Source organism: Guillardia theta (genome assembly GCF_000315625.1).
Source record: "Guillardia theta CCMP2712 unplaced genomic scaffold GUITHscaffold_81, whole genome shotgun sequence".
Classification (NCBI taxonomy): Eukaryota; class Cryptophyceae; order Pyrenomonadales; family Geminigeraceae; genus Guillardia; species Guillardia theta.
The window spans coordinates 351,954-377,968 of record NW_005434593.1 but is presented as its reverse complement, the minus strand read 5'-3'; the positions used below and the strand labels follow the sequence as shown (position 1 = coordinate 377,968).

Below are 26,015 nucleotides of genomic sequence, written 5' to 3'. Positions count from 1 at the left end.
ATACTCGGACCCGCCTCAGACAGCATCACGGCTGCAAGGATCCCGGAAGCATGCTTAGAGGAAGAGCAGGTAATGGGAGGAGGACGAGGACGTGGAGGAGAACAAGACTGGGAAGGAGGATGACGAGGAGGACATGGAGGAGAACAAGACTGGGAAGGAGGAGGACGAGGAGGACATGGAGGAGAACAAGACTGGGAAGGAGGAGGACGAGGAGGACATGGAGGAGAACAAGACTGGGAAGGAGGAGGACGAGGAGGACATGGAGGAGAACAAGACTGGGAAGGAGGATGACGAGGAGAGGAGGAGGGGGAGCGAACGTTGGACGAAAGAGGCGCAGGGGAAGGTTGGGATCAGGGGATCAGGGGAACGGGGATAACACGTTGGCACTGAAACTTGCAGCAGGTCTCAGCAGATTGTGTCGCCTATCAACTTCGATAGTCCAAAGGAGGGAGGCGATCAGAAAGCCGATGGGAGGAACACGATTCTTTTCCTCGGACCAGGGGTCGGAGTCTATCCCTGATGCTAGAGAAGATGAGGGGTACATGAGGATGAGATGGCAAGGTGATGAGGAACAGCTTCGATGCCGCGTGCTTGAGCTTTCCTCTCACGATCTGATTCGTTCTCTCTTCTCTGAAAGATCTGGAGCAATTCCAGCAGGCGAGAGGCTCCGTCTACCCACATAAGTTCGACGTTACGATCGAGATCCAAGAGTTTCTAAACAAGTACGCCTGCCTTGAAGGTTTAGTGCTTGCAGACAAAGATCCGACCTGATGCTTCTGTCAGCGGGAGAGCAGAGGAAAGATGAGAGACAATCCGTCGCAGGAAGGATCATAGGCTTGAGGAGAGCCGGGAAGAACTTGATATTCATAGGTCAGAAACCTTAATGAACGTCAGGATTGGGACTGACATCAGTGCAGACGTCAAGTCAAACGGCAGTAGAATGCAACTGATGGTTGACAGACAGCACTTTGATGGCGAAGACTGGGAAGAGCTGATGGGCAAGGTGGATGTTGACAACTCGTCACAAGTGTTGGAAGCAGCTTGCCTGATGCTGCTGCTTCTGTCAGATCCTCAAACGTGGCGACGTCGTTGGGGCCACGGGAATACCAGCTAGGAACAAGAGAGGAGAGATCTGTTTGATTCCTCTCTCAGTCAAGCTCTTGGCTCCATGCGTGCGAATCTTGCCCAAGGTGAGCAGCATGTTGCTAGGGAGGTCGTGAAGTAGTCTCTCAGGACTACTACGGCTTGAAAGACCCGGACCTCCGGTTTCGAAATCGATATGTGGACTTGATCTGCAACTCTCAAGTAACTTAGACGTCGGTCTTCTGTCATGATGGCTCCGCAGGTGAGACAACACTTTGAAGGTAGAGCCAAGATCATCAGAGCGATCAGAAACTACCTAGACAACATCGGTTTTCTCGAAGTTGAAACCCCCATGCTCTCTCGCCAGGTGCCTCCCCTGTCCTCCCCTTCCCCGCACCCTCACGATCTTTCAGGCCTCTGGAGCGGCTGCGAGGCCTTTCAAGACCTTCCACAACGATTTGGAATCTGAGCTGTTCATGCGTGTAATGCAACGAGAACAAAGGAGAGGGAGAGCTGATGCAGACAGACAGGTTGCTCCAGAGCTGTACCTCAAGCAGCTTGTTGTGGGAGGACTCGACAAGTAGTTAAAGGTCTAAAGTCAAGTTGACCTCTGACAGTGTGAAGGGTTTATGAGCTTGGAAAATGCTTTCGCAATGAGGGCGTCGACGCAACACACAACCCAGAGTTCACAAGTATTGAGGTAAAAGACGCTTATTCTTCTTTATACACGCTGATCCAAGTTGCCTCTCAGATATATCAGGCCTACGCAGATTACATGGACATGTTGGAGATGCTGGAGCGGATGTTAAAGAGTGTATGTCAAGAGGTCTTGCAGACTAGTACCGTGAAGGCACGAGCGCGATGCGAGGGCTTGTTGTCAGTATTGAAGTATGACCGGCAGGTATCGTCTCGAGACAAGTCAGGAACGATCGAGCTGGACTTTAGCAGGCCCTTTCAGGTCTAACAGCACAGACGGCAATTTCGAATCTGATCAGCTTGCAGCGATTGGACTACATGCAGGCGATCGAAGAGGCTGCGGGACAAAAGCTTCCTCACCCTTCAGAGTTGGAGACTACTGAGTCCGTGAAGCTTCTGCGCGAGGTATCAACGCTCAGAACCCACCACCCTCCTCGTTGAGCTCCTTCCATCGCAGATTCTTTCAAAGTTCAAGGTTTCAGCCCCTTCAAACGCGCACGCGTCGGTGAGAATCCCCTGACTGGTGGCGATGGGGTGACGACGGTTGTGCTAGATCCTTCTGGATAAACTGTGCGGAGAGCTTGTTGAGCCAAAGCTCATTCAACCTACCTTCCTAGTACGCTCTCAGTCCTTCTTTACTCCAAGTCACAATTTGTTCTCGCAGATCAACCAACCTCTGTGCATGTCGCCGTTGGCTAAGGAGCATCGGGAAATGGCGGGTGTCTCTGAGCGGTTCGAGCTCTTCATACTAGGAGTGAGTTCATCTCAACTTCTCTCTCTGCCCCTCCATCTCTCCGACTCCTCTCATGCTTGATGCATAGAGGGAAGTCGCCAATGCGTACACTGAGCTTAACGACCCAAGGGAGCAGAAGACGAGGTAGCACCGCTCTAGTTGTCAGTCACTGAGATCAGATGGCTAGGTTCGAGGAGCAAATGCTGAAGAAGCAACAGGGAGACGAGGTCCCTTCCGTCCCTCCTCTTGTCCCCTGACCTCACTCCCTCGCAGGAAGCCATTGTTCTTGACGACTCCTTCCTGCACGCCCTTGACTATGGCCTACCGCCCACGGTAACTTCCCTTCCAGCTGCCCAAGAGTCTTGACGGCTCCCAGGGTGGCTGTGGGATCGGAATCGACAGGATTTGTATGACTCTCCTAGACCTGCCATCCATCCGCGAAGTTCAGCTCTTCCCTCTGCTGCGACCCAAGGAGGGGAAGCCAGAAGAACCCTAGATCAGCTATAGCACTGCAATACAGTCTTCCTAGCCCCTTCGCTCTGTCAGCTTCACTGGGACGCATGTGACTGATCGATGCACAGCGCAAGAGCTAGTTTAACAGGCTTCATAGAGCTGGTCGGGACAATGAGGCTCCATAGACTGTCGGAGAGTCTTGAAGACGCTCATGGCTCGACTATCTGTGACTGAGTCTTCACCTCCCTCCTCCCCATCTTTCATGTCTTTCTGCATCCTTTCGAAGTCATCTCACTTTCTGACTCGATTATTCCTTCATTCTCTGATTCTCTTCGGTTTCTTCTCATCCCCCAGCCCTTGCCCTTGCCTGCCTGCTTCGTTCGTTTCCCTCCTGCCTGCCTGCCTGCCTGCCTGCCTGCCTGCCTGCCTGCCTGCCTGTTTTTTCCTCACATCGCTTTCCAACCATCATAATTTTCTTGAGCTTCACACGAAAGAGCAGATAGAGTCAGGTGCGAGCGAAAGAGCAAGAGGGGAGGAATTGTGGTATGGTGGTGGTGGTGGTGGTGGAGGAGGAGGAGGAGGAGGAGGAGGAGGAGGAGGAGGAGGAGGAGGAGGAGGAGGAGGAGGAGGAGGAGGAGATTTCTCATCATCTTTCGCAGAGAACGGTAGCAACTCTTTATTGTGCATAGTTCTGAAATTCTTATAAACGTTATGCAGAACTACAATTGATGTTATATTCTAATTCGATATAATTATGAATAAATTTCAAAGCTGAATAGTGAAAATTCATAATTTCGTCGGTGTGGACTGAGGAGCCATGCTGCGCCTAAATCTCCTCCTCCTCCTCCTCACCAGTAAGAGATTCTTTCACCCTCGTCTCTTCCTCCGTGTCTCTTACATCTCCTCTCCTCCTCCATCTCTCGTTCACGCCTTGCCCTGCCTTCCTTGATTCAACCTCCGCAACTTTCATTGAGTCTTCTTTGCCTTCTTCAATTGGATGCTGTCACTGAATCTCGCTGTAATCTCATGCTCGGGTACCTAACAAGTGCCTTTGTACAGTCTTGCCAGCAGCATGTTTGAAGTGTTACGTACAACAAGTCACCAAGACTGGAAGCACTTATACAGTGTCGTCAACTTCGATGTCGACCTGTGCCGCTACATCTTCATGCATTGCAAAGATGTACTCAGATGGATCCATCAGCCTTGGGTGTGTGTCGTCAGATCAGTGCTATCAAGCTCGGTGTCTCATGCAATTAAGATTGACGTCAGCGCTAACGCAATCACATGGCAGAGGCCAGAAAGAAGACTCCATGGGAGTTTACAACTACGCTTGCTGTAGCTCAGATCTGTGCGTTCATTCGCTTTTGTTTTGAATCTTGATCGAGTTGACGTGGTTTGTGAATGTGATGTCAGATGCAACGCAGCTTCCAGCAAGATTGATCTGTACGGCATCTACAGCCAAGTCTCGACCGAGTGTCCGGTGATGCGAGTGTGGGTTGGTGTCTGCTGAATCAGAGCTGTTGTGATAGGGCTCGTATTATGTGAGCAAGTATCAGATCGGCAATACGAGTGGTGTCAACGTGTCTATCAAGCAAGGAGGGGACTCGTTCTATCAACATCAGATTAGCTCTTGGACCTTTGGTGTGCCTCCTCCGACTTTGCGGAACTACCTGACCGCGCAAGACTCCTCCTCTCCGGGCTGTCTGTACGTTGGAGGCATTATTCAGGTTCCTTTGCCTGCTGCTGTGTAGCAGTGAAGTGAGACTTTCCGTCTGCAGAAGGGTTTCTGCACGACCTCGTCAGGAAGGCTTTGACTCTCACTGTCCTGACTTTGATCCTTCGTTTCAGGGGTCAGCGCCAAGTACTTCGGGAGTGTTTGTGCCGGGAAGAAGACTCAGGCTGGTGCTTACTCCTGGGATTTTGTCGTATCGACCGAGGAACTGACGTACAAGAAATGCTTCGAGTATCTTGACACCAGGTCTCGTGCTCTCCCTCCGTCTCTCTTCCTCACGACGTGCAGCCCCTTTGAGTCGCATTGCGGGGAAGTTTCCGGGCGTTATGGTTTTTCCTATTCGCTGAGGCAAAGACGAGCTCTTCTGCCTGATTGCTGTGTGAGATGTTTGGAGTCAGCACCTGTTGAAAGTCTGATCATCAAGACAGGAAGGCTACATACGTTCTGACACCGCCGTCCGAAGTCGCTGTGACTGTCAAAACCTTTTCCAAGAGCCGGAATGCTCGGACATATGTTGCTGTTCGCTCGCTTTGCAGGCAATCTTGTTCCCCTTGAAGTCCCTTATGAGTCACATTCTGGCGATCATTTCAGAACCTTGCAAGCGATTCAAGATGTCCTGCCCTGCAGACATTCATCAACCATACCTCACAAATTGAAGAATATGCTCACAGAGATTGTTGCACTAGAAGGTCAGAAAGCCGCTGCGACTTGAAGCACAACGGCGCCAACAGCTGTTTGATACATCTGTTTGACATGGGTCATAGGTTGATTTCTCAGTGCCAACAAGACAGCGATTGCGCCAACTCGACCAACCCACCCGTGGACTTCATAAACGAGCTCAACATCTTTCCCTTATGCTGCAGCTACTGCATGGACATCTACAACACCATGTGCAGGTGCGAACGTCTGGGGCTAAGTCTTTCAGCAATGAATAATTTTACTCTCGCAGCTTCCAGTCTATCGGGGTCGCAGGTCCGTGGACTTACTCTGTCAAGGACTCCAACAATGATGGTCTGCTGAATCTCTGCATATCCATGGGATGCCGCAACGACTACCCTTGCTCTTACACCGGCAAAGGAGCTCAAGGGGCGAACGCAGTTCGTGAAGTGATCATAGTCTTGATAACTGCACTCTTGATATTCGTTTTCTGGCCCTGCATCCACCCAGTAGGGAAGTATTGCCTCGATGTTTTTCTCAAGTGGATCAGGGAAGAAGTTTGAATTGATTATCCAGCATGTACAAGTGTAAATAAATGATTGATGAGATCTAAACTCGCTGATGAATGGGCGCGAGGGAATGATGCTGAAACTATCAACATTTATCTCAAGCATCATATCACATCATAGGTTTTAGTGATTAAGTTTCGTTTCATACAGTAAGATAATTGTTTCACATGTCAGTTAGTGGTATAGCTCGGATCTAGGGCTTTGGCTCCTGAGTTGCATATCTCATACATCTGTCGCTCTTGCACTCTGAGCTTGTTGTAGTATCCAAAAGCCTCCGACGCTTGCCGCTCCAACTTATCAACCCCAAGAGCGAACGAGTACATAACACTGCCAGAAGATACGCGTAAGTTGGAGCTTGATAGTAGGATATCTCAGTGTTCTATCAGTATGTTCTCACCCCATGTTGTATTGACTTCCTGCACTTGAGTTTTGCTTGGGATGCTTCGAAAACCACTTGGTAGCTTCTTTGTAATCCCTGGGACACCCTCGACCATTCAAGTAGCACCAACCGATATTACACTTTTGCAGCAGCATTATAAGGTGCATTGTGATTGTGATCGACATCACCTCTAGCATCGCTAATGTCTTGCCTTCCTCGCAGTTAGCGTGCTCCTCGAGGAGAAGATTGAAATCGATGGGCAGGAAGTCATAGACGACGCTGTCAATCATATCGAGTTACTGGAATGCTTTCAATCTCAATCCTACCAACTCACCCAAGAGCTCCAGGAGCAGAAGTTATCCGCCATCCTCTCACCTCCTCTCTGATTCCTCCTGCAGAACGCGACTTGCGCGACATTTTGTTGGGTCCTGTCAAGTCAGGCAACGGAAGTGGCATGAGCGGGGATGCGGCTTGACATCAAGATAACCCCACCTTCGCTCTTTCAGTCCTGGACACGGGTATTGTATTTTAACAGGGTGGGGGTATTCGATATACCCCATACGCTATCTTCCAAATACTTTGCATAGGACGGGTAGGGTACTGTTTTAGTATAATGGGGGTGGGGTCTCAGTGAAGAGACGAGAGTAAAGGGCCCAGAATGCTGGTGAAGCTGGCTGGAGCGGAGGCGTCGAAGTGCTCATGGCACCAGGTAAAAGAGGAAGAGGAGAGATGAGAATGGGAGAATGAGATATGAAGGATGAGGAGAGAGAAGAAGGTGGAGGAGGAGAGAGAAGAAGTGGGATGTGGAGAGTGAGGAAGGGGGATAATTGGGGAGGGGGAAGGGGGATAAGGAGGGAGGGAAAAGGAGATTCGGAGTGAGACGAAGGGGAATAGAAATTGGAGAATGAAGCAGGATGAACAGTCAGGAAAGAACGGATGGGAAAGAGGTATCGGAGAACCCTGTTGAAATGGGCTGAGAGTGGACAAAGGAAGCAAATAGATAGAAACGCTTCAAAGTCAAGAACTCGACACCATAGGGGAGATGGGGGAATGTGTGTTTCTAACAACGATTTCAGTGCGTGCCTCACCGACCAGAGCCAAACTGGAGCGTCAACCCACCCAATGTGAGTCAACAATGAAGATAGAGTAGGCGACGCAAGTAGATGGATGCGTAGGTTGTTCGAGAGGCTGCAAATGCCAGGAAAGAGAAAGAAAGGGAGGGATTAAACGAAGGGAGTAGAATAGGTTTCAGATGAAAGAAGAAAACAACGGGAGGGGCATAGCTTTTGTTGAATTTCAAGGAGCCTGCGCTCTTGCTGCTCGTATGTACGGCTGAATTCTTCTATCAGGATGGTCCATGGGGAAACAACGATGGAGGAAGAGGGTACCTTGACGATGATCAGAACACGTACACTCAGCCGTGGCATCCTTAAAGCATGAGACAAGTTTTGAGTTTGCAGACAAAAGCCAAGGAGAAACTTGCACATTTTTACACTTTCCGTTGTGAGATGAACAGTCGGAGAGTTATGTTGAGATCATTTTAGGTTGGGAAGGGCGGATTACTAGATTACATTTCTTAACACGTCAATGCCTCACATGTTCTAATCTCCCTGCAAGATCTCTTGCATTACACTGATGCATTTCACAAGGACTTTCTCGTCTCCGAACAGGTTCAGCTGATTCAGATAGTTGTAGAGCAGGTAGTATCGCTCTCGCTGCTCGAAACCCTCTTCTTGTGGCAAGATTTCATAGTATGCCTGGAAGAACTCGTCGGAGAATCCCCCGAAGATCTTCATGATTGCAAGATCGAACTCCGAGTGACCAAAGAAACAGGCTGGATCGAAGAGGACAGGACCGTCGGTTGTGGCACCCGCATTCCCGATCCACAAATCACCGTGCAAGAGCGAAGGTGTGATGGCCAGCTTGTTAAAATCATGTGGAAGTTGGTCGATGACCCGTGATAGAAGGCTGACAAAGGTTTGATTCTTCACGTTGAAGAAAGGTCTCCAATCCTAAAGAGTACAAAGTCAGAACTCATCATGTAGCAAGATCGAGTGTAGCAAGATCGAGAAACCTGTTCCTTCTGCAGCATGCCAAGTTGCGACGTCAATCTTCGAGTGAAGAATTCAACCCACGTGGAGCTCCAAGTGTTGTCAAGAGGCGTACGGGAATGAAAGTTGTTCACCATGAACCCGAACCGTCCCTTGTGAATGTCGTCAAGATTTCCGCTAGTGTGAAGCCTGGCGATCTGCTCTCCGAGGATCCTTTGATTAGTTGTGGTCATGCTTCCAAAGGGAGACAGCTCCAGGAACTCGGTGATCAAGAACGAGCCTCTCCCATCCTCTCCTCCATGGATTTCTCCGACATGCAGTGGTTTCGGGGCACGGACAGCTCCTGACTTGAGGAGCGATGTGAGACCGACCGCCTCCGCAACGAAGACAGACTTGTTCTCCTCGTGATTCAGCTTCACAAACAGATCGCCATCGGATGTTGCATATCGCATGATATAGTTCCCATTCCATCGTTTGTCCAGCAGGTGGAACGACAAGACTTGTCCTGCCCCACACTTGTTCGTAATGGCCTGAACGATCGGATCATTCGCCGCGAGGGATGGCAGATATTTTGGCTTTGGATACTCTGATTGAAGCGCAACGAAGTCGTCAAGTCCCATGTCTTTCTCGATCGCTGTCATGTCATCTGCCGCCCTCGTCGAGCTCTTGAATTTCTGCGCAAGCACGTTTTCTAGAGGGACCTGACCGTCGGCATCTGTCACGTAGTAACCCTGCTGGATCTTAGCGATGTTGTACTGTCTGCTCTGCTGCACTTCATAGAACTCAAACTTGGATCTCAGTGCGGAGAGTCCGCTGCGACTGGTTGAGACTTTGTTTGCACCATGCCTTAGTTTGAAATTCCTCATAGCAAAGATCCCACCCCTTGCGGCAAGAGGAAAGCAGAAACTACATGGCAGCAGTAGCACAGAGATCAAACAGAAGCCCAGAAGTTGCTTCATACTCATTTTGTTCGGTTTATCTCAATTCTCCTGCGTTAACAAATTCTTGTCGGTAGTTGTCACTCCCTACTACGGTTTCTTGCACCTTCAACCTTCACTGCCCCTGACTGAGCTCAACAAGAAACTTAATGTGTCTTCCTCCGTCTGCCTTACCTCACCTCTCTTCTCTTCTTCTCCTCTCCTCTCCTCTCCTCTCGTCTCGTTCCTCTCACCCAAAATGCTAGAAATGCGACCGCTCGCTTCCGTTCGGTTCGGGCGACAGGGGTGAAACCTTCTGCCTTTTTCTCTTCCTCTGCTTATAACTGAGGCAGGCTTGAACATGAACTACTTATCGGGCGATCGCTGGTACTACCCCCACCCCCTACAGTAGAAACCCCACCCATACAAATGCCACTATACCCCTGCTTTATACCATAGATTCACCTGTACAATGATAGATCCCTACACCATCACCCCCCATATTCACGCCTCTACCCCCTCCAACTTTGTTCTCTCCGGAGCGCGCATGGTGGGCGAGCAAGATGGCCAGGAGGAGGCTGAGCGGAGGATGGAGAGGGGCAATGGCGATCTTCATCATCATATCTCGCACATTCTTAGCAGGAGGAGGAGGTGTAGAGCAAGGTCCTTACGCTAAGGTAATCCCATGTAAGCGGACAAGCGCAAGCACATGTTCATGCTCCAGCTTCGTCTTGGGGTTCGGCATGTTCAAGGGAAAGAGGCTGGAGGATCTTCCAAGGTGAGAGATGGAACGGAGGAGGAGGGAAATTTTGAAGCTGTAGGTCCTGAAATCCCTCCGTAGATCTTACGTGCAGTGGATGGCTGGCACAGTCTCAGACAAGCCCGATGTCGTCCGTGCGGTCAACTGTTTCCTCGGACACCTGAGGGAGGGAGAAAATGGAAGAGGGAAGAATGCCTCTGAGCGCAGAACATCCTTCATCACAAGTTTCGTGCAGACCGATGTTCCTAGCGAAGGTGAGATCGTAGCTGTTCTGGAATGGTCGGGATAGCAATGAACGATTCCTGTTCAGTGAAAGTTCCTGTGACCCGCCCGGTGCCACCAGAAGAAAAGATCGCGCATGGAGGAACCCAGGAGAAGAGAAATCAGGACGAGGAGAGACGTGGGAAAGAGCAGACGGACCAGAAAAGTTGCAATCGGTCTGCAGCTATCACCCTGTCCCTCAGTGACTGGTCGCAACGGTGGGGGCTGGGCGACGAGGTATCTTCGGTGTTCCTCAAGGTATCACTTGCTCAGCTCTTGGTCTTCTTTGACACGCAAGATGCTGTCATAGAGAGGGATCTCTAGTCTGTTCGAGTGGCAGGTCTGCTGCTCCCCTCGCATGGCTGTGCCGTGAGGATATGCTTGCCCAGGTCGACTGTATCAACAGCAGCGGGATCCTCCAGGGCGGGAACCTCGTCCTGTCTGCGCCAACGAGTGCAGGTAGGCTTGACGTGCTGTAGCTCGGGAGATGTTCATGGCGAGCAGGCAAAACTCTCGTCTCCGACATTCTCATCCTCCGGAACCTTGTGCGGGCAATGCAACGAGAGACAGGGAGGGCCAAGGCTCTCCTAGTGCTTCCGTACGTCAGTCTCGCTCAGGAGAAGGTGGAGAGGAGTTGAGCTGGGCGGGAGGAGTGAGCTGCTGCTGCAGACACTCTCTCTCAAGCACACGGCCTCTCCTCTCAACATCAAGGTCACGGGTTTCTACGCAGGGAAGGGAGGGTGAGCGCCAATTCTTGACCCTTCGGCTATCCCTTACCCTGCTCGCTGTCAGGCCGTTTGCTGGGACAGAAGCAGAGATCGCAGTGTGTACGATCGAGAAGGTGAGAGAGCTGGTGACGACAACCCCACGTGACCTGGAGGTGTCAAGGCCAACAGTCTGGTCAACCGTTTGATCGAAGAGAGCAGACAGGCGAGTCTTCAATGGAGCTTCAGAGCACCTGACGGTGTCGTCAGGATGTGCTCGCACTTGTAGTGGTGGATGAAGCGCATCTGATATCCGATGAGCAACGAGGGTAGCTATCTTCACTGACTCTCCGAGTCTGACACCAATCAGTTTTTTGCTCGAGCTTCTCCTAGCAAAGATTCTAGCTTCTACACAAGCTCAGGTCCATGTCTTGATACTTCCTCGTCGTCTCTCACCTTGCAGTCAAGGTCCTCTGCATGTCTGCTACAATCAGCAACCCGGAGGTGAATCCTTGCTCCTTGCCATGTCGAGATGACGCACGTGCAGGACCTGGCGAGTTGGTTGAACGCCTCCGTGTACAAGGTTTCCTCTCTTTCCTTGCTCCCACCATTTCACTCCTCAGCTTTGCAGACTGAATTCCGTCCGATCGAACTGGCCGGTAAAGAAAGAGGAGAGGGTAGTAAAGGAGGGAGCAGATAGCAGGATGGAGGGAGCAGGGAGAAAGTAGCAGGGAGCAGGGAGCAGGGAGCAGGGAGCAGGGAGCAGGGAGCAGGGAGCAGGGAGCAGGGAGCAGGGAGCAGGGAGCAGGAACTAAGAGACTGAATCAGAGTACATCTTTGTCAACGGAAACGTTCTGCCCGCAAAGCTGCTGAGAGACGACAAGTGCAACAGCATCCCTTTCTCGCTGGCTCAGAGGCGGGTCGGCCCGACCTTCGGGCTCAAGGATCCTGACCTGGTCGGCGCCCTGGCATACGAGGTGATGGGTTGAACTCCTGAGAGCCTAAACCAGGTTGACCCTAAACCTCCTTGACAGGCGATAAGAACCAGCCAGTCAACCCTGATCTTCTGCTCGTCCAAGAGCGCGACTGAGAGCTGTGCCAAGTTTCTTGCCGGTCTCTTCGCGCCCAAGGAGGACAAGCGGAACCCAGTGCGGGTCAGCGATGAGCTGGTGGAGAAGCGGGCGGCGATACTGGAGGTAGAGGTGTCAAGCTCGCTGACCATCGGGAGTTGATAGTCGTGCCGCAGGAACTTGCTCGCTGTGAAGGAGGGCTGGACCCGTCATTGAAGGCCACCATCCCACATGTGACCGCCTCCTCCCCTCTGCATTCCTGTGACCGTCTTTATCCCCTTGCAGGGAGCAGCGTTTCACCATGCTGGGCTTACGTTGGAGGAGAGGACGATCCTGGAGAACGGGTTTCGAGCAGGGACTATCCCCGTGCTCGCCGCCACCTCGACGCTAGCTGGTAGCTGCTGGAGGTCTGCTGGGAGGTCGATGACGTCGAGTTAGCTGGGGTCAACCTGCCAGCGTCACGAGTGATCCTGCGATCTCCCAACGTGGGGATGGAGACGTTGGACCCGATGCGGTACAAGCAGATGAGCGGGAGAGCCGGTCGCACGGGGCTGGAGACGATGGGGGAGAGCTATCTTATGATCAAGTCCAGCCAGTGGGCGTTGGCTAAGGTGACGTGCATGGAAGGGAGGAGCCGGCTGAGACATTGGGGCAGTCGGTCATGCTCGCGCCCATGCCGCAGTTGACAAGCTGCTTGCTTTCATCTGGGCATGGGATACTGAGAAGAATGATCCTCGAGGTTTGACATGTAGGGGGTGCGATAGAGAGCTGACCCTCTTCTGGTAGGCTGTTGTGCATGGGCTTGCGCTCTCACTCGACAGCTTGAAGAACTTCATGAAGAAGACGCTTCTTTTCGTTCAGGTGACCTCGTGTGCTTGCAAGTCTACACGTCATCACGTTGATCAGGATAAAGACATCTTCAAGCATCTCCGTGGGTCGCTCGAATGGCTCGAAAGAAAAGATTTTCTGAGGATAAAGAGACCGGAAGTCTTCAGTGACAGTGAAGAAAAGTGCGAGTCCGTCTTTGTTGAAGCCACCGCACTCGGCCAGGTTCTTGTTGCTGTCAGAGTCTATGATCCCTCTGAGAGCTTCTTAGGCAACTGTTTCTAGCGGGCTGGCTCCTGAGCAGGGACTGCAAGTTTATGCAGACCTGAGCATCGCGCGACAAGGTTTGAGTTGTCTTCATGTCGCTCAGTTCCATGTCTACGCTTCCCATCTTCACACTGACATGTTTGGTTGTATCTCTCTCGTCTGTGTCTGCATCTTGTTGTGTTTTTGGAGTTCTTCACTTGTCGCACGCTATTCATCAACCTCCTGACACATTCTTCCTCCGGTAGGGCTGGTGCTGTCAGACGAAGCCCACCTTCTCTTCTTGCTCACTCCAGGTCATTATGACGACGGTATTGCCCCTAGCCCCTCACGACTGACTGCAGTCTATCACGGCATCCAGCCCTCCTACAAGAGGTACGTGGACATGATCAAAGGTCTGCCTGCAGAGCTGCGAGCTATCGCGCAGGCAGTGGGAGGTGCGCGCTGAGAACTGTGAGGATCAACCTTGATGGATGTCATTGACGCAGTCGACGAGGATCTCCTGGCATGGTCGGCAAGGCAGGAGGCGTCAGGAGTGCTATGGCAGCAGGGAACAGTCCCTCCTAAGTACAAGGACAAGAATAATCAAACTTCCAACAGCAGTATCAGTCGGGGCTAGCAAGTTGAAAGGTCTGACTCTTCCCCTAGGCCATCTTCTCCTGCGAAGAGTGGAGATCCTGGAGAGATTCTGGGTGACTCTGATGTTGAGAGATCTTATTCTAGAAGCACCCATCCAGGTTCCTGCTCCTTCCAAGAGGTCGCCCTTCCCTCCCCTCTAACTACATTCATAGGATGTTTGCTCGAGGTACAAGATGTCTCGTGGAACTGTGCAGACCCTCCAAGGACTGGCGTCTACATTCTCTGGTTCTTTCTCACTATCAAGACTATCTCGGGCTTGTTGACTGCCATGCAGGTCAGGTGTCTATCTTTTGCTCGAAGCTTCACTGGTGGCAACTTCAAGGTAACTCGTGCTGTCGATGTTTGAGGACTGAGGTGTGTTGACGAGACTTGTGTCAGTTCTCTGCTCGTCGTTCCAAGAGAGGCTGGTGAGGAGAGCGGCAGAGCAGCGAGGCTTCAGGTTGAAGTCAGCATGCACAGGAAGTAGGAGGGCAACCCGACATCATCTCTCTAGCTCGGATCCCTCACGTCAAGAACGTGCGAGCGCGAGCTCTCTTCAACGCGGGGTACACGAGGTCTGGTGTTTCCGGGAGGAGGACTCAACGTCTGCAGGATCACGAGCGTTGAGGCTTTAGCGGCAGCTGAGGAAGAGCACATCGTAGAAGCATTGAGGTGCGTCATGCCTTTCCGCCTGCACGGTCAGACTCCGGAGAAAGTTATCAAGGTAACCCTATACCCATGTGCTTCATGCATGACTGTGATGTCAGATTGAAAGGGGCATCGCCAAGAAGGTCATACAGGGAGCAAAAGAATACTTGCTCGAGCATCAACAAACTTATCTGTGATTTCACATGTGTTAATAAAGGTTGCAACTGCATGTTGCTGGGACATGAAATGATGTTTTAAGTTTCATTGAAAAATAGTGCAATTACATGGAAGCAATCTCCTTTAGACGTTTAGTAGCCACGGGCAGCCATGCGCTGCTGGTTGTTGGCAGGGGGCTCATCGTTGGAGTCGATGACGGTGTTGGGGGTAACACCGTTGGCGTTGTGAGGCTCAGCCCAGGTGTTGATGGTGTTGACGTCATCGAGCATGGTCATGGCGAGGAGAGCGAACATCTTCCTGCAAACTAGAGTCAATATCGTGCACGTAATCACATGTAGAACAACTCTTCAATGGACCCTCTCCTCTCATCTCTCCATCGTATTCACATTCAAAATTGATGAGATAATCGTGCTGTTGATGTTCTCATTCACCGCTGCACTCCAACAGATGTACAAGTGTGCCTATCCACCACTTCCTCCCACAAACACAACATTTCCCATGCGAGTACATTTCCTGGCGCAGATACAGGAGGGATTCACAGCAACCATTCGAAGGGCTGAATGCAGGGGTAGAGCAAACAGAGCATGTGAGATGGAAGTGCTTGTGTTGGAGCATGAGAGGAGGAAGAGCAGGAGCTGTTCGGATATAACGCAGGGCAACAGCATGGAATATGATCAGGTCTCACCTTTGATACCTCAAACTCCTCGCCCGGCCCTATAAGTAGAAGACCACCCTCAACACCCCCCCACCCTCCGAACTCTATCACCACCCCTTCTTTCTCCAACCATTTCTGTAGATTGGTGAGGGAAACAGGCCTGTGGGGTGAACTACCTCACCCCATATTTTGTCTGTTTCAACAATGGGGTGGGTAACCAAAATTGGCTCTAGAATGCCTGGGTAGTGCCTGGGTTTGAAGGGGTGGTTGCCGATACCGTCGGATGGAGACAGGATTTGTGCTGGGTAATACCATCTCAGACCAGGGGTACTTGAGGAAACGGGTGGGTACTTTATTTAACAAGTATGGTATAGGTGGGGTGGGTCCCAGTCTTATTCGGGTAGCACTGCCCGAAATAGAACAAAGGGGTGTGGAGGATGGGTGGGGTGTTTCTGTTTATATTTGTAGGGGTACAGCACCATTTTTTGATGTTCCTAGGTAGGGTATGTTGGAGTACCGGTGTGTTGGTAGTATCAAGATAGGGTCCATGGAAGAATAGTCTGATTGGTAGGGTAGGGATAGAAATAGATTGGGGGCTCATACTCAATACACGAAATTTACTACTGAGATTTGAGCTCAGTCTCAAACTGAACTGGAAGCTGAAGCATCTTGACCCCGAAACATTCTACCCCTATTTTCCAGGCGGTTTCAAGGGGTAATTGATCAAGTTCTGTGGACCATGGGTGAAGCACGGAGCTTGTGTATGAAGTGAATAGGTGGGGGAAAGAGTCTGTAGGGTGGGTTAAATGTGGTAGGACCAGGGGGTAGTGAGAACGGTAGTACCATTATCACGGTGGGTGGGCAATCAGAAAGGAGGACCTACACAGAGGGGTAGGGTAGACAGATTGAACGAAATCTGGGGGTTCAAAGTAGCATGGTGGGGTCCGATTAGCAGAGCTGTTCAATTAGAGGGGTATGACAAGTAGTAAGGGGTAATGTAGAGGCGAACATGAGGGGTGATAAAGAGGGGGAAGGTACTCAATCTACTGGTGGATTCGCAAACTAGGGGATGTCAGATCTAGGGCTTCCCAAGGGTAGGGTGTGGAACATTTTGGGGTGGGGGTTATTTTTTTTTCGTGTTCTATTTCGGGGGAGGGGCTTTAGTTGCCTCGGAGAGACAGGAGGAGAGGCAAACTCAGGTAATGGCGCTTCCCGCCACGCCTCCTTTGCATGCTTGACGATCGCGTGGAGATGAATTCTCCTTCTCCTTGACACTTGTTCGTCAAAAATTAGCGTCCCTCTATGCTACTGTGATATTTGTGTCAATTTTCTTGTTTGCGTTTGGTTCGAATGCAGCCATTGAACACTGAATGGATGGATATTTTTTCAAACAAAATTGATTCGGTTTTTCACACATGAACACGCTCGGTGATCACACTACAAACCATTCTCATCTTGTGATGTTCTATTGTGTATAGAGCAGATATTTCACGACTTTCGTAGCATTTGCTGACCCGTTGTATCAGGGAAGATGTTCGCTCTCCTCGCCATGACCATGCTCGATGACGTCAACACCATCAACACCTGGGCTGAGCCTCACAACGCCAACGGTGTTACCCCCAACACCGTCATCGACTCCAACGATGAGCCCCCTGCCAACAACCAGCAGCGCATGGCTGCCCGTGGCTATTAAATTATTGGCTTTCAATAAAGTCTGAGTAATAGATTTGTTGTTTTCATCCAGAGATATTTCCAGCAACCGATTTTATCATTCCGTTCATTGCACATCTGCTTCTTATGGTAAATTCTAGGTTTTACTTTCGCATCTACATATCCTTGTGAAATGTGATTCTTCGGTCGATGCTGCACTTGAGAACGAGTTTCAACTGTCGACGTTGCAGTATCATGTTCCTGTTCTCACTCTTTGCTTATAGTTCATCGACCCATTTGCTGTCTCCGAATCTTCTTTTCCCATCCAAATGTCAAGTGCCGCTTCTGTTATCTATCGCTCGTGTACGAAAGTAACATTTCTCTTCCGGGGCCAGACATAAGTCCGCACGCTTCTTCCACTTCACTCTTGATTTCACTTTCCATTACATTACTAGAAGTTCTAAACTAATTTGACTCGTGTGCAATCATGTAAAGCAATCACAATCCAACTATGTTCGCCTGCTCCCAGAGGTGAAGCAGGGGGTCTAGACCTGACTTGCTTTTGTTGTGTGGGCCACAAGCGAGCTTGATGGCTTTATGAAGTTGTTTGTCTTCTATGTTGAGATCCTTGTCCTGCTGCAGGATGTCAGCAAGTGCAGCAGTGACAGCAAGCTTCACCGTTTCTTGTCTATCTCTCTTCAGGGGCAGGTTGCCTCCGTCATGGGCCAGGAGATCGGAAACTCGGATCCCTTTGGGATTTTCCATGTGCTCCTTCATGTTCTTGTCTGCTGTCTTGGTCGGCAGACATTGGACAACGGAAGTCAACGATCGCGTCGAAGGCACTTTCAGAAATGACGATGAGCCCTCGCCTTGACTTGGTAGAAACCCTGAGGAGAGTCACATAGGGAGTATCCAATAAGCTACAAAGCAAACCTTGATTCTGCTTGCCAGCAATTCCTGGTGTCCAGGGAGCTCTGATCTGTGAAGTTGTGGGTTGTGGCTTTTCGTTCTTGGTTCGAACAAGAGCAGGGTGTTGGGCCTCTGGTTTGATCACACCATGCTGCTTCAAGGGAAAAAGGTACGTCAATACTTGGAGGTACCAGTCAGACAACGTCACCTGATCTGTCTTTGAACTGATCGTTCCCAGTGCTGCTCCTGCTGCTGCGAGTAACTCCAGCATGTTGGAGGTGTTCGCCTTGTCTTCCCTGCCATCCGGTTTGACGAACTTCGGATCACGCAGTTGAAACTTTGAAAGATCTGCTGTCCCCTGCTCACACTGATATCAGAATTCTCTCTCGTCGTATGATCTCATCTTACTCCTAGACAGTTGACAATAGAGCTATCCGCAGGTCCGATCCGTGATTGCAAGCCAGAGATGTTTTCCATCCATGAGTTCATTTGTAGAGAATGCCACTGCAGCGGTCGCAGCACTGATGGATTTCCATGTTGTTGGTTCATGTTGGTTTTTGGTTTGCTCTTATTGCTGTTCTTTCTATCTGCTACAACGACTTTGACCATCTTTCTTCCTGCTCCCGAGTATGGCTTCCATCCCTCTTCGTATCTTTTGCACACAGAGAGGAATTTTTCCCAGTTGCATTCCGCGCCAAAATGAGGAAATGTTTCGACAAGGTACTCCCAGCTCTTGAAGAGGTCCCATTTCTTAGATTCGTCGTCTGGGTTCTTCCATTGGCGAAAGCTGAACAAGCAGAGGCCGGCTTGCAATACGATCAGCACACGACATGAACAAGAATGGCCTCTCTCACCTCCCGTTGGATCCTCCTGTCTTGTTGCAGCATCAATCCTGCGATCTCGCATCTTTCGGAACCCGGCTCTCTCTAAAGACTTGTTGAATTCAATCATGGTGAGGCCGCGCCGTCCCTTGGCCGAAGTTGGATTTCGGATAGAACTTGGGCAACATTCTTCCAGAGCTGCGAAGATACAGAGCCTGCCTGACCGAGCTACGACGGACGCAGGATCCTCTGAGGGTGCGGTGACCTATCAGAGTACAGTCATGGCACTGAACACTCGAGATAGGCTGCAGATACCGCATGAGCAAAGCAGAGGCCGAGCTGCTTGTTCTCTTCTGAAGCGACAGGTCTTCCCATGATCTCAAGTTTTGAAAAAGAGTATCGTCGGACAGCTAGACCCACGTTTAGATCCCAAGCTCCATGAGAGCAATTGCTAAGGCAGCGGGTTAGTTTCATGAGACTAACATGATTGGTATGGCCTCTGCTCTACAAGTACATTGCCTTCAACTGTACCACCTTCATTTTGGATCACATTCTTTTACCCTTCAATCCATACCTACATCTCTCTGCGATATTAGCTTCTTTGAATCCCACTGTATGCATAATACTATCCTGCCTGCTCACTGCTGGCTGCTCAGGAAAACATTTCATGTACGAACCTTCGAAATCAATAAATTCTTGAAACTTTCATGAGAAATATCTCCTTGCACAGAACATTCACAATTCATACTTACCAATCAAAACCTCATAAACACATAAAAAGCTCAGCCCCTTGAGAAATACAACTACCAGTTTGACATTCCAATTTTTCCTAGCTCCCAACTAACCAAATTGCTTCCAACTTGGTTCGCTCTTGCAGCCTTGCCTGCATGTTTCCCACAATGTTTCATCTTCCTATACTTAACTTTATCATCAGATTGTTGTTCATGTGGCGTCTGCCATTATTCCACAAATATTCTTCATTCCAGTCCACTTTTCCTGCAATCATTGTTTCTCCACTACACTTCTTCGTTCAAGCGTCTCTTACAATCTCTCTGTATGATCAGCTTTCCAGCAGCAATCTTCGCTAAGGACATCGCCTTACTGTTCTCTACAGCTCTCGTCTTGAATGCCATCGCTGCTACTTTCTTAACAGTCAGCCACCGCCTCACTCTCCCCTTGCCCCATCACAGCATCGTGCCGTCTTTGGGTCGGTTTATGACCGCTGGGGTACCCACCCCTACCCCCCCAATTTCAGTCAGACCCAATCGAAAGACCCAACCCTTGATCCTTTCTGTATCTGATTTAGTTTCGTCAACCCCACCCGTTCTCAGCCACACTACTGACTCCCCACCATACTAAAATCCATGATTTCTGCCTAAAAGTACCCCCTTCTCTATCTTTGGATCAGAATGACCCCTCTTCTTAAATATCCTCGTATCCTCCAACCCCCTGCTAGCCTGACGCACTACCCCCTCTACTTCCACTACCCCCTGCGTCGGCTATGACACCCCACCATATCTGGTTTTTCACTTCGAACATGGAACGGTATGTACTGCCTACTACCCCCACCCCCATCTAAAAATCTTGCCTTACCCCCTTGAATTTAACATTCGCCCACCCCACCATATCCAAAGTTTCTGTACCCGTGCATCTACCAGATTTGCTCAAGGATCCTGAAGGGTTGATTCCACCCTTTCTGACCTACACCCCTGGGATTGCCTCCATCGATCCCTATTCCCTTTCGTGCCTGTACCCCCACCCCCTTTCTTGACACTGTTCCACTACTAGTACTTACCAATGACCCCTGGCTCCCTGTCGCTGATGACTCCACCGATAAATTTTTTTTTCCGCCACCCCACTGATATGCTGGTACCCTACCCCACACTATAGATTATGAAAAGGCCAAAAAATTACGCCAATTCGGCAGGCCCCAGTGAATAATGGCTCATAGGATAGGGTAGTCTAATACGCACCTCGGGCACTAGGCACCCTCCTACCCTCCCCGAATTAGTTTCAAAAGGGACCCACCATCTCTATCCATTCCTGATAACCCGTCCACTTTCCGTGTAAATACCCGGTAGGGTGATACAGCAACCAAATTTTTACAATTGAAATTCACCCCACCGTCCCCTAGAACATACGTCAGCCCACCTACCCCTGTACTGATCCAGACACTGTTATGACACTCCACCCGGTAGTCCTGCCCTCTGTGTGGTAGGAAAGCGAGTGATGAAAGTTGATGACTACTGCAAACCGTGACCCCCTTCCCTTCTTCTCCTACACTACCGCGCCGACGACCCCCTTGGTCGTACCCTCCTCCTCATCCACCCCACCCCCAAATTTACCTTCGACCCGTTTTATCCCACCCTCTAACTCAAATATATGTCTGCCTCTGGCAAGCTCCGGACCTCGGGCGATCCTAGGACCGTATCCACTGGTACATCTCTCCCACTAGTACCCCTCCCATGGCAATTATTTTCACCAAAATTGGACCCCTGTGGCCACATAGTACCGGATGGCATCGTTTGTACCCTTCCTTATACCGTGGAGGTGGTTCTTTTTCTAGGGGTACCCCTGCACGCTCGTCACCGATCGTACCTCGTCAACAGTAGTAACCTTTTTTATTACCCTTGACCACCCCTCACACATTAACAACTGTTAACTACCAGATTCTGCACCCTCACCCCCTCTCTGACCATCGGTCCCATGACCGGTCCTGTTGATTCTGGGCCGCGGCGATCACAGATTGCTCTAGTCATCTCGGTCAAGACCCAGTACCACTACCCCCTATTTGACCCCCCAAAGACCCCCAATGTCTGTTGTCTTAAGTTACTCGGAGGCTTCGTGCAACAGGTGCACATTATTATTACTATTATAGGAACAATAACAATAAAAACCCATTGTAGAGAAAAGAGAGAACCCCTAGTCTGGTAATGATGACTGATGGGACCCCCCGGGCCTCCCCCCCAACATTCACTACCCGGTCTGCCGCCACCCCCCTGATTCTCCCTCAAGGTTCCCTAAAAAAAATGAAATAGGCCGGCACCGTACCACCCCACTCTCCAGAAGGGATAGTGCCCACCCATCGTCCGATGATAATTGGCGCCCACTGCCACGCCACCCTACCCACTAGGAATGATGACCATGCCACTGGCACCCCACCTAGGGCCTATAGTACCTGGTCCTCAGGCATGTCCGACGGCAGCCCCCCGCTTGCCTCATCCGTACCACGAGCAGATTTTGTGTGACACCTGATCGTCAAGAGCCAATTATGCCAGACCGGGTCCTTGCAGAGAAAACTACCGGTAGTCGACATTGCTCCTCTTGCTAGCATGCCCCTCATTTCCGGGGCACTTTGACAATAGAGCCTCTCATCTTTACCACACCAACCCTTTTCAGGTCCCCCAGAAATTCAACCGATCGCCTACAAGTAGTGACTCAGCCTCCTCTACTCTCCTGTTTGTCCTCGTACTGATTTCAAGTTAGCAGTCGGCAGGATGAGGGTTGGTTCTCTCTGTCTTTTTCGGAGAGTCTTCTCGCCGTATGGCCGGAGGCTGTGGCGCGGCGACAGTGTCAGGCGGCACGGTCAAGCCCGGCGGCCTCCTCTACAGGTCACCGGGTGCGGACCTTCCCTCCCGTTCAGTCCCAGAGTCGGTCAGATCTCCCGGGGAGATCTTCCAGCGGCTTCCCGCCGGCCGGGTGAACGGGAGCCGCTGAGCCATGAGGCTCGGCGTTCAACCACCGTGGCATCGTACTAGGCTACCGGGTACTGGCAGCGGCCCGGGCTCCGGGCCGCACACTCATTGATCACCACTGCACGGGCGTGCCCGCGACGGTGAGTGAGACTGAGACTCCGAGTACTGCCACGGTAAGTACCTCGGGCCGGGCCGACGGTGTTCATCGCTCATTGTCAACGCCGGGGTCCACTGAGGCTGGCCCGGCCTTTCAGCGGCTGCGGCGATTGACAATTGATCAGTTAATTCAACAGGTTTCAAGTGCGCTGGGCCGACCGAAAAACATGTCTGAGCGACTTAATGCGAAACGGTGAGACTGTATGAAGAACTCACCCGAGCACATACAACAGATGATTTTTTCTCAGCATCAAGCTCCACTCAATGATATATCTTGGACTACCTAGGAGGCTTTGACCTGCTAACCATCAGGACCTTGCACTGGTCCCCCCTTATTCTTCTCAGCTCGTCTATCTTCTATTCGCTGTTCTTCATCTTCCCTCAGCTACTCGCGAGAGTGCGGGATGTATGAGAACCTGGACCGCACGTTTCCCTCCTGCCACTATCGTCAAGTGTCCTCATCCCCATCACAGGTAGGCGAAGCTCCTTCCAACCCTCACCTGCAGGCCGGCAAACATATGGCCTCGAATCAGCATGTAGACCTGCTTGGCGTCCACTTGATTCTCAAGGGGTGAAGACCATTTCTACCAAGAACGTCAGGATCCATCAATACTCGCTCCTCCTCCTCCTCCTCCCCCTCCCCCACCTTCTCCGATTGAGCAAAGTCATCCCTTCCTCCCGCAAACCCGGGGGACGCATCCATCTGAGAAGCTGTCAGGGAGGTCTCGAGCCGATGGTGGCATCACCTCCTTGGGGTCGGAGAAGTCAACCTTGGCCTTCTGTTCTGGGGTCCCCAGCCACTTGGCCCACCAGGGGATCTCCTCCTGCTAAAGCAGCACGTGAGGGATCCATCGTCAAGGGGGGAGGGCGAGGAGGTACCGCAATCTGCTGGGAATCGTCCGAGCCTTTGGGGGGAGGACCGACGGGCTCTTGCGGGAGATTGTTCATGATCCTCGTGATTGCGACATTGAGTCCCTCGATAACCGCAAGGATGACTCCTCCGACGAATCCGGCCTTCATGGCGGCCGACGCCTGTTCCATGTTACCAGGTCTCAGCGCAAAGTTCACATGCTTACTCCTCCTCTGGATGCCAAGACTGCTCCTGTACAGAAGCCGGACATCTGTGCACGTCTCCATCACACAACGAGTTCAGAAATCGACCAGCAGGACGACGAAGGAATAACTGGTCCGGGGGGCGGGGGGGGGGGAGGATTCAGCAGACAAGGCATCCACTCACGATTGAGTTGTAGGGATCTTCCTTGCTCCTTATAGCGATGAAACAGCAATCGAACGTAGAGAACAAGCCTCCCCAAACAGCAAAGCTTCCACCAAGTCGACGGGCGTTGGCTTTCACAGCCTACAATCTCGTAAGGCCTTGCTGAACTTGTTCTCTCTTCCCACCTCGATGGCTCCAGCCATTCTCTCTCCTCTTGGCGCATTTCTGGCTCCCTTGAAAGAGTGGAACATGGCTCCTCCGACCTGCATCGCCTCCGTCAGTCGTATTCCGCTACCTTTCCTGCACTGTCACTCTTACCGCCCCAAAAGCAAAGGCACCCCCAAGATCATCTATAATTCTATGAGGACACGGTTCTCGTTCTTGAGGATCAGCCATCTCCTATTGTTGAAGGTATTCAAGTGTTGTTCGATAAAGCGTTTGCCCACTCGCTGCTTCCTCGTTTCCCCTTCCTTCCTTGGCAATCACGACCGGAGACACGCTTGAGTTGGGCTCGGGGTGATCTGTGTGAACCTGACAGTAACATGTGAGTTCCCTTGCGACCAACAAGCTCCAGTCGTTGTGATATGTATGCAGACTTGAATGAAATCTACCACGTCATGTCCTTACACTCAGTTCAGGAGACAGAGCATGATCAACTCGACAAGCATGATCCATAGTGAAGTCACACGATGGAATTTCATCGGACGGAAGACATTGCAAAGCACGAGCAGCAAGGTTGGGGCGAAATATAATTCGAGGTCGAGAGAGCCATGAGCACGCATGTACGCAACAGCACCAGAGGTAGAACATGACCAAGAGTTAGAATAAGAATCAGAACAAGGAAGAGAACAAGAACCAGTATATGCTGATACAGATTCTGGTAAAGAGAGAGAGAGAGAGAGTGAGTGAGAGAGTTGAGAAAAGAAAAAGTACGAGGAGTGTGATGATGAAGGTTCGCAAAAGACTGCAGGGTCTCAAGCAAGCTAAGGAATCACGAGGATCGGATGTGGATTGTTCGATGCAGTTTCAAGTTTGCACGTAGTATGAAACACAGGGAAGGAAATGCTAAGGGGATTGGCACGGAGGAGGAGAGCCTGGAAGCAAGATGCAGAAAAAGTTGACGATTATCGTGTGCAACGCCAGAAAAGAGGAGGAAGAGAGCAATAGGAGGATTTTGACGATAGATCGAGGAAGGAGAGGGACAGAGGGGGCGAGGAGGAGATTGGTCCAGTAGGGAGAGGGGCAGTGGAAGGAGGGAGAGGCGGAGGAGGGAGACGCGGGGGAGACGTCGAAATTGCTGGGGAAAGGATGCATGAGCATGTAGGATGCCGTGAAACCATGGTGAACGATAAGTACCCTACCCTACTATTTGTTTCTGAAGAGATGGAATTATCACGGGTGTGTATAATTTTTCTTTCAAGTCTCAATTAAAATTTTAATTGACTGAAATCTCTTGCCCTGTCGATTAGGGGTCCAGAAGCTTCAGTAAGGTTGGCAAGTTCTATTCGATTGATAAACACTAATTTCAAATATATTCAGTTATAATTTCAAAATTTGCTACAATTTGGAAAGTGGAGCCGCCAAACAGCCTTGGAGCGGCTCACACGTAGGACGCTAGACTTAGCCTTATTTAACCAACAAAATGTTAAATAAACAATATAGTGATTAAATATCCCACCTAATAGCTCATAAACATACGTTTAAGCAGACTATAATAGCTCGTATTTGTATTATTAGCATTGCTGTCACTATGATCTATACCCCCTTCTTCACTGGGGTGGTAAACCACTACCACCTACCATCTTAACCTTTCATATAGGGGTAGTCGACACAATTGGGCAGGGACCCCTCGTCCGGTCGGGCCGGCTCAAGGCCAGCGGTGGCACTGCACGTGAGCCGGCGGCGTCGCCGCCGGGAGGCTCTCTGAGTCACTTGTCACACTGAACTTCCCGGTCACCGGGTGTTGCACAGTGCCGACCGGGCCCCGGGCCCGGGCCGCCCAGCCGTGCGGCCCGGCCGTGCGGCCGTTACAATGAATGTCCGGCGGCGATCCGGGACTCAGTCCGTCACTCGGAGCCTTCTGATGGATCCGCGCACTGCTCAGCACTGAGTTCAGCTGCTCGGCGGCCGGGCGGACGAGTCCGAACGGTTGCCGCCGCCAGGCCGCTATGATCGGCCCGCGGCCGATCGGGCGACCGCCGGTATCGGCGCCCGGCCGCCCCCCCCCCCGTCCTGAACTCAGTGCTGAGCAGGCCCCGGGCCCGGACCGCTCCGAGTGACGGACTGAGTCCCGGATCGCCGCCGGACATTCATTGT

The 26,015-nt window shown here is 51.1% G+C and overlaps 6 protein-coding genes across 6 annotated transcripts; 2 read left to right on the top strand and 4 right to left on the bottom strand.

Moving 5' to 3' along the window:
- Positions 1-133: 133 nt before the first annotated feature.
- On the top strand, positions 134-3,008 carry GUITHDRAFT_144009 (hypothetical protein; the record flags this gene model as incomplete). Its single annotated transcript, XM_005825752.1, has 20 exons — positions 134-343; positions 501-561; positions 638-739; positions 784-870; positions 918-1,003; positions 1,068-1,190; positions 1,234-1,305; positions 1,346-1,450; positions 1,497-1,663; positions 1,708-1,783; positions 1,835-1,909; positions 1,985-2,041; positions 2,086-2,184; positions 2,237-2,284; positions 2,333-2,395; positions 2,444-2,533; positions 2,601-2,656; positions 2,700-2,739; positions 2,786-2,845; positions 2,889-3,008. The coding sequence occupies 20 exons, from the start codon at positions 134-136 to the stop codon at positions 3,006-3,008; spliced, it is 1,797 nt and encodes a 598-aa protein (XP_005825809.1).
- Positions 3,009-7,903: 4,895 nt separating this feature from the next.
- Positions 7,904-8,973, bottom strand: GUITHDRAFT_76935 (hypothetical protein; the record flags this gene model as incomplete). The annotated part of the gene is made up of 2 exons (XM_005825751.1): positions 7,904-8,287; positions 8,326-8,973. The coding sequence occupies 2 exons, from the start codon at positions 8,971-8,973 to the stop codon at positions 7,904-7,906; spliced, it is 1,032 nt and encodes a 343-aa protein (XP_005825808.1).
- Positions 8,974-10,013: 1,040 nt separating this feature from the next.
- GUITHDRAFT_115154 (hypothetical protein) lies at positions 10,014-14,617 on the top strand (the record flags this gene model as incomplete). Its single annotated transcript, XM_005825750.1, has 31 exons — positions 10,014-10,048; positions 10,112-10,284; positions 10,341-10,549; positions 10,602-10,631; positions 10,681-10,750; positions 10,796-10,914; positions 10,961-11,031; positions 11,084-11,132; positions 11,180-11,255; positions 11,459-11,499; positions 11,543-11,578; positions 11,627-11,654; positions 11,824-11,972; positions 12,030-12,191; positions 12,242-12,298; positions 12,351-12,459; positions 12,504-12,676; positions 12,721-12,804; positions 12,852-12,926; positions 12,972-13,115; positions 13,162-13,234; positions 13,403-13,450; positions 13,499-13,591; positions 13,643-13,756; positions 13,803-13,891; positions 13,946-14,018; positions 14,068-14,115; positions 14,172-14,200; positions 14,253-14,338; positions 14,385-14,496; positions 14,540-14,617. The coding sequence occupies 31 exons, from the start codon at positions 10,014-10,016 to the stop codon at positions 14,615-14,617; spliced, it is 2,733 nt and encodes a 910-aa protein (XP_005825807.1).
- A 111-nt stretch (positions 14,618-14,728) lies between these two features.
- Positions 14,729-15,090, bottom strand: GUITHDRAFT_115153 (hypothetical protein; the record flags this gene model as incomplete). The annotated part of the gene is made up of 2 exons (XM_005825749.1): positions 14,729-14,894; positions 15,029-15,090. 2 exons carry the CDS (start codon positions 15,088-15,090, stop codon positions 14,729-14,731), a joined length of 228 nt encoding a protein of 75 aa, XP_005825806.1.
- A 2,310-nt stretch (positions 15,091-17,400) lies between these two features.
- Positions 17,401-19,007, bottom strand: GUITHDRAFT_115152 (hypothetical protein; the record flags this gene model as incomplete). Its single annotated transcript, XM_005825748.1, has 5 exons — positions 17,401-17,789; positions 17,836-18,169; positions 18,220-18,617; positions 18,666-18,897; positions 18,948-19,007. The coding sequence occupies 5 exons, from the start codon at positions 19,005-19,007 to the stop codon at positions 17,401-17,403; spliced, it is 1,413 nt and encodes a 470-aa protein (XP_005825805.1).
- Positions 19,008-22,868: 3,861 nt separating this feature from the next.
- GUITHDRAFT_144004 (hypothetical protein) lies at positions 22,869-24,095 on the bottom strand (the record flags this gene model as incomplete). The annotated part of the gene is made up of 9 exons (XM_005825747.1): positions 22,869-22,919; positions 22,984-23,067; positions 23,130-23,186; positions 23,230-23,307; positions 23,363-23,515; positions 23,560-23,604; positions 23,721-23,840; positions 23,885-23,962; positions 24,018-24,095. The coding sequence occupies 9 exons, from the start codon at positions 24,093-24,095 to the stop codon at positions 22,869-22,871; spliced, it is 744 nt and encodes a 247-aa protein (XP_005825804.1).
- Positions 24,096-26,015: the final 1,920 nt, after the last annotated feature.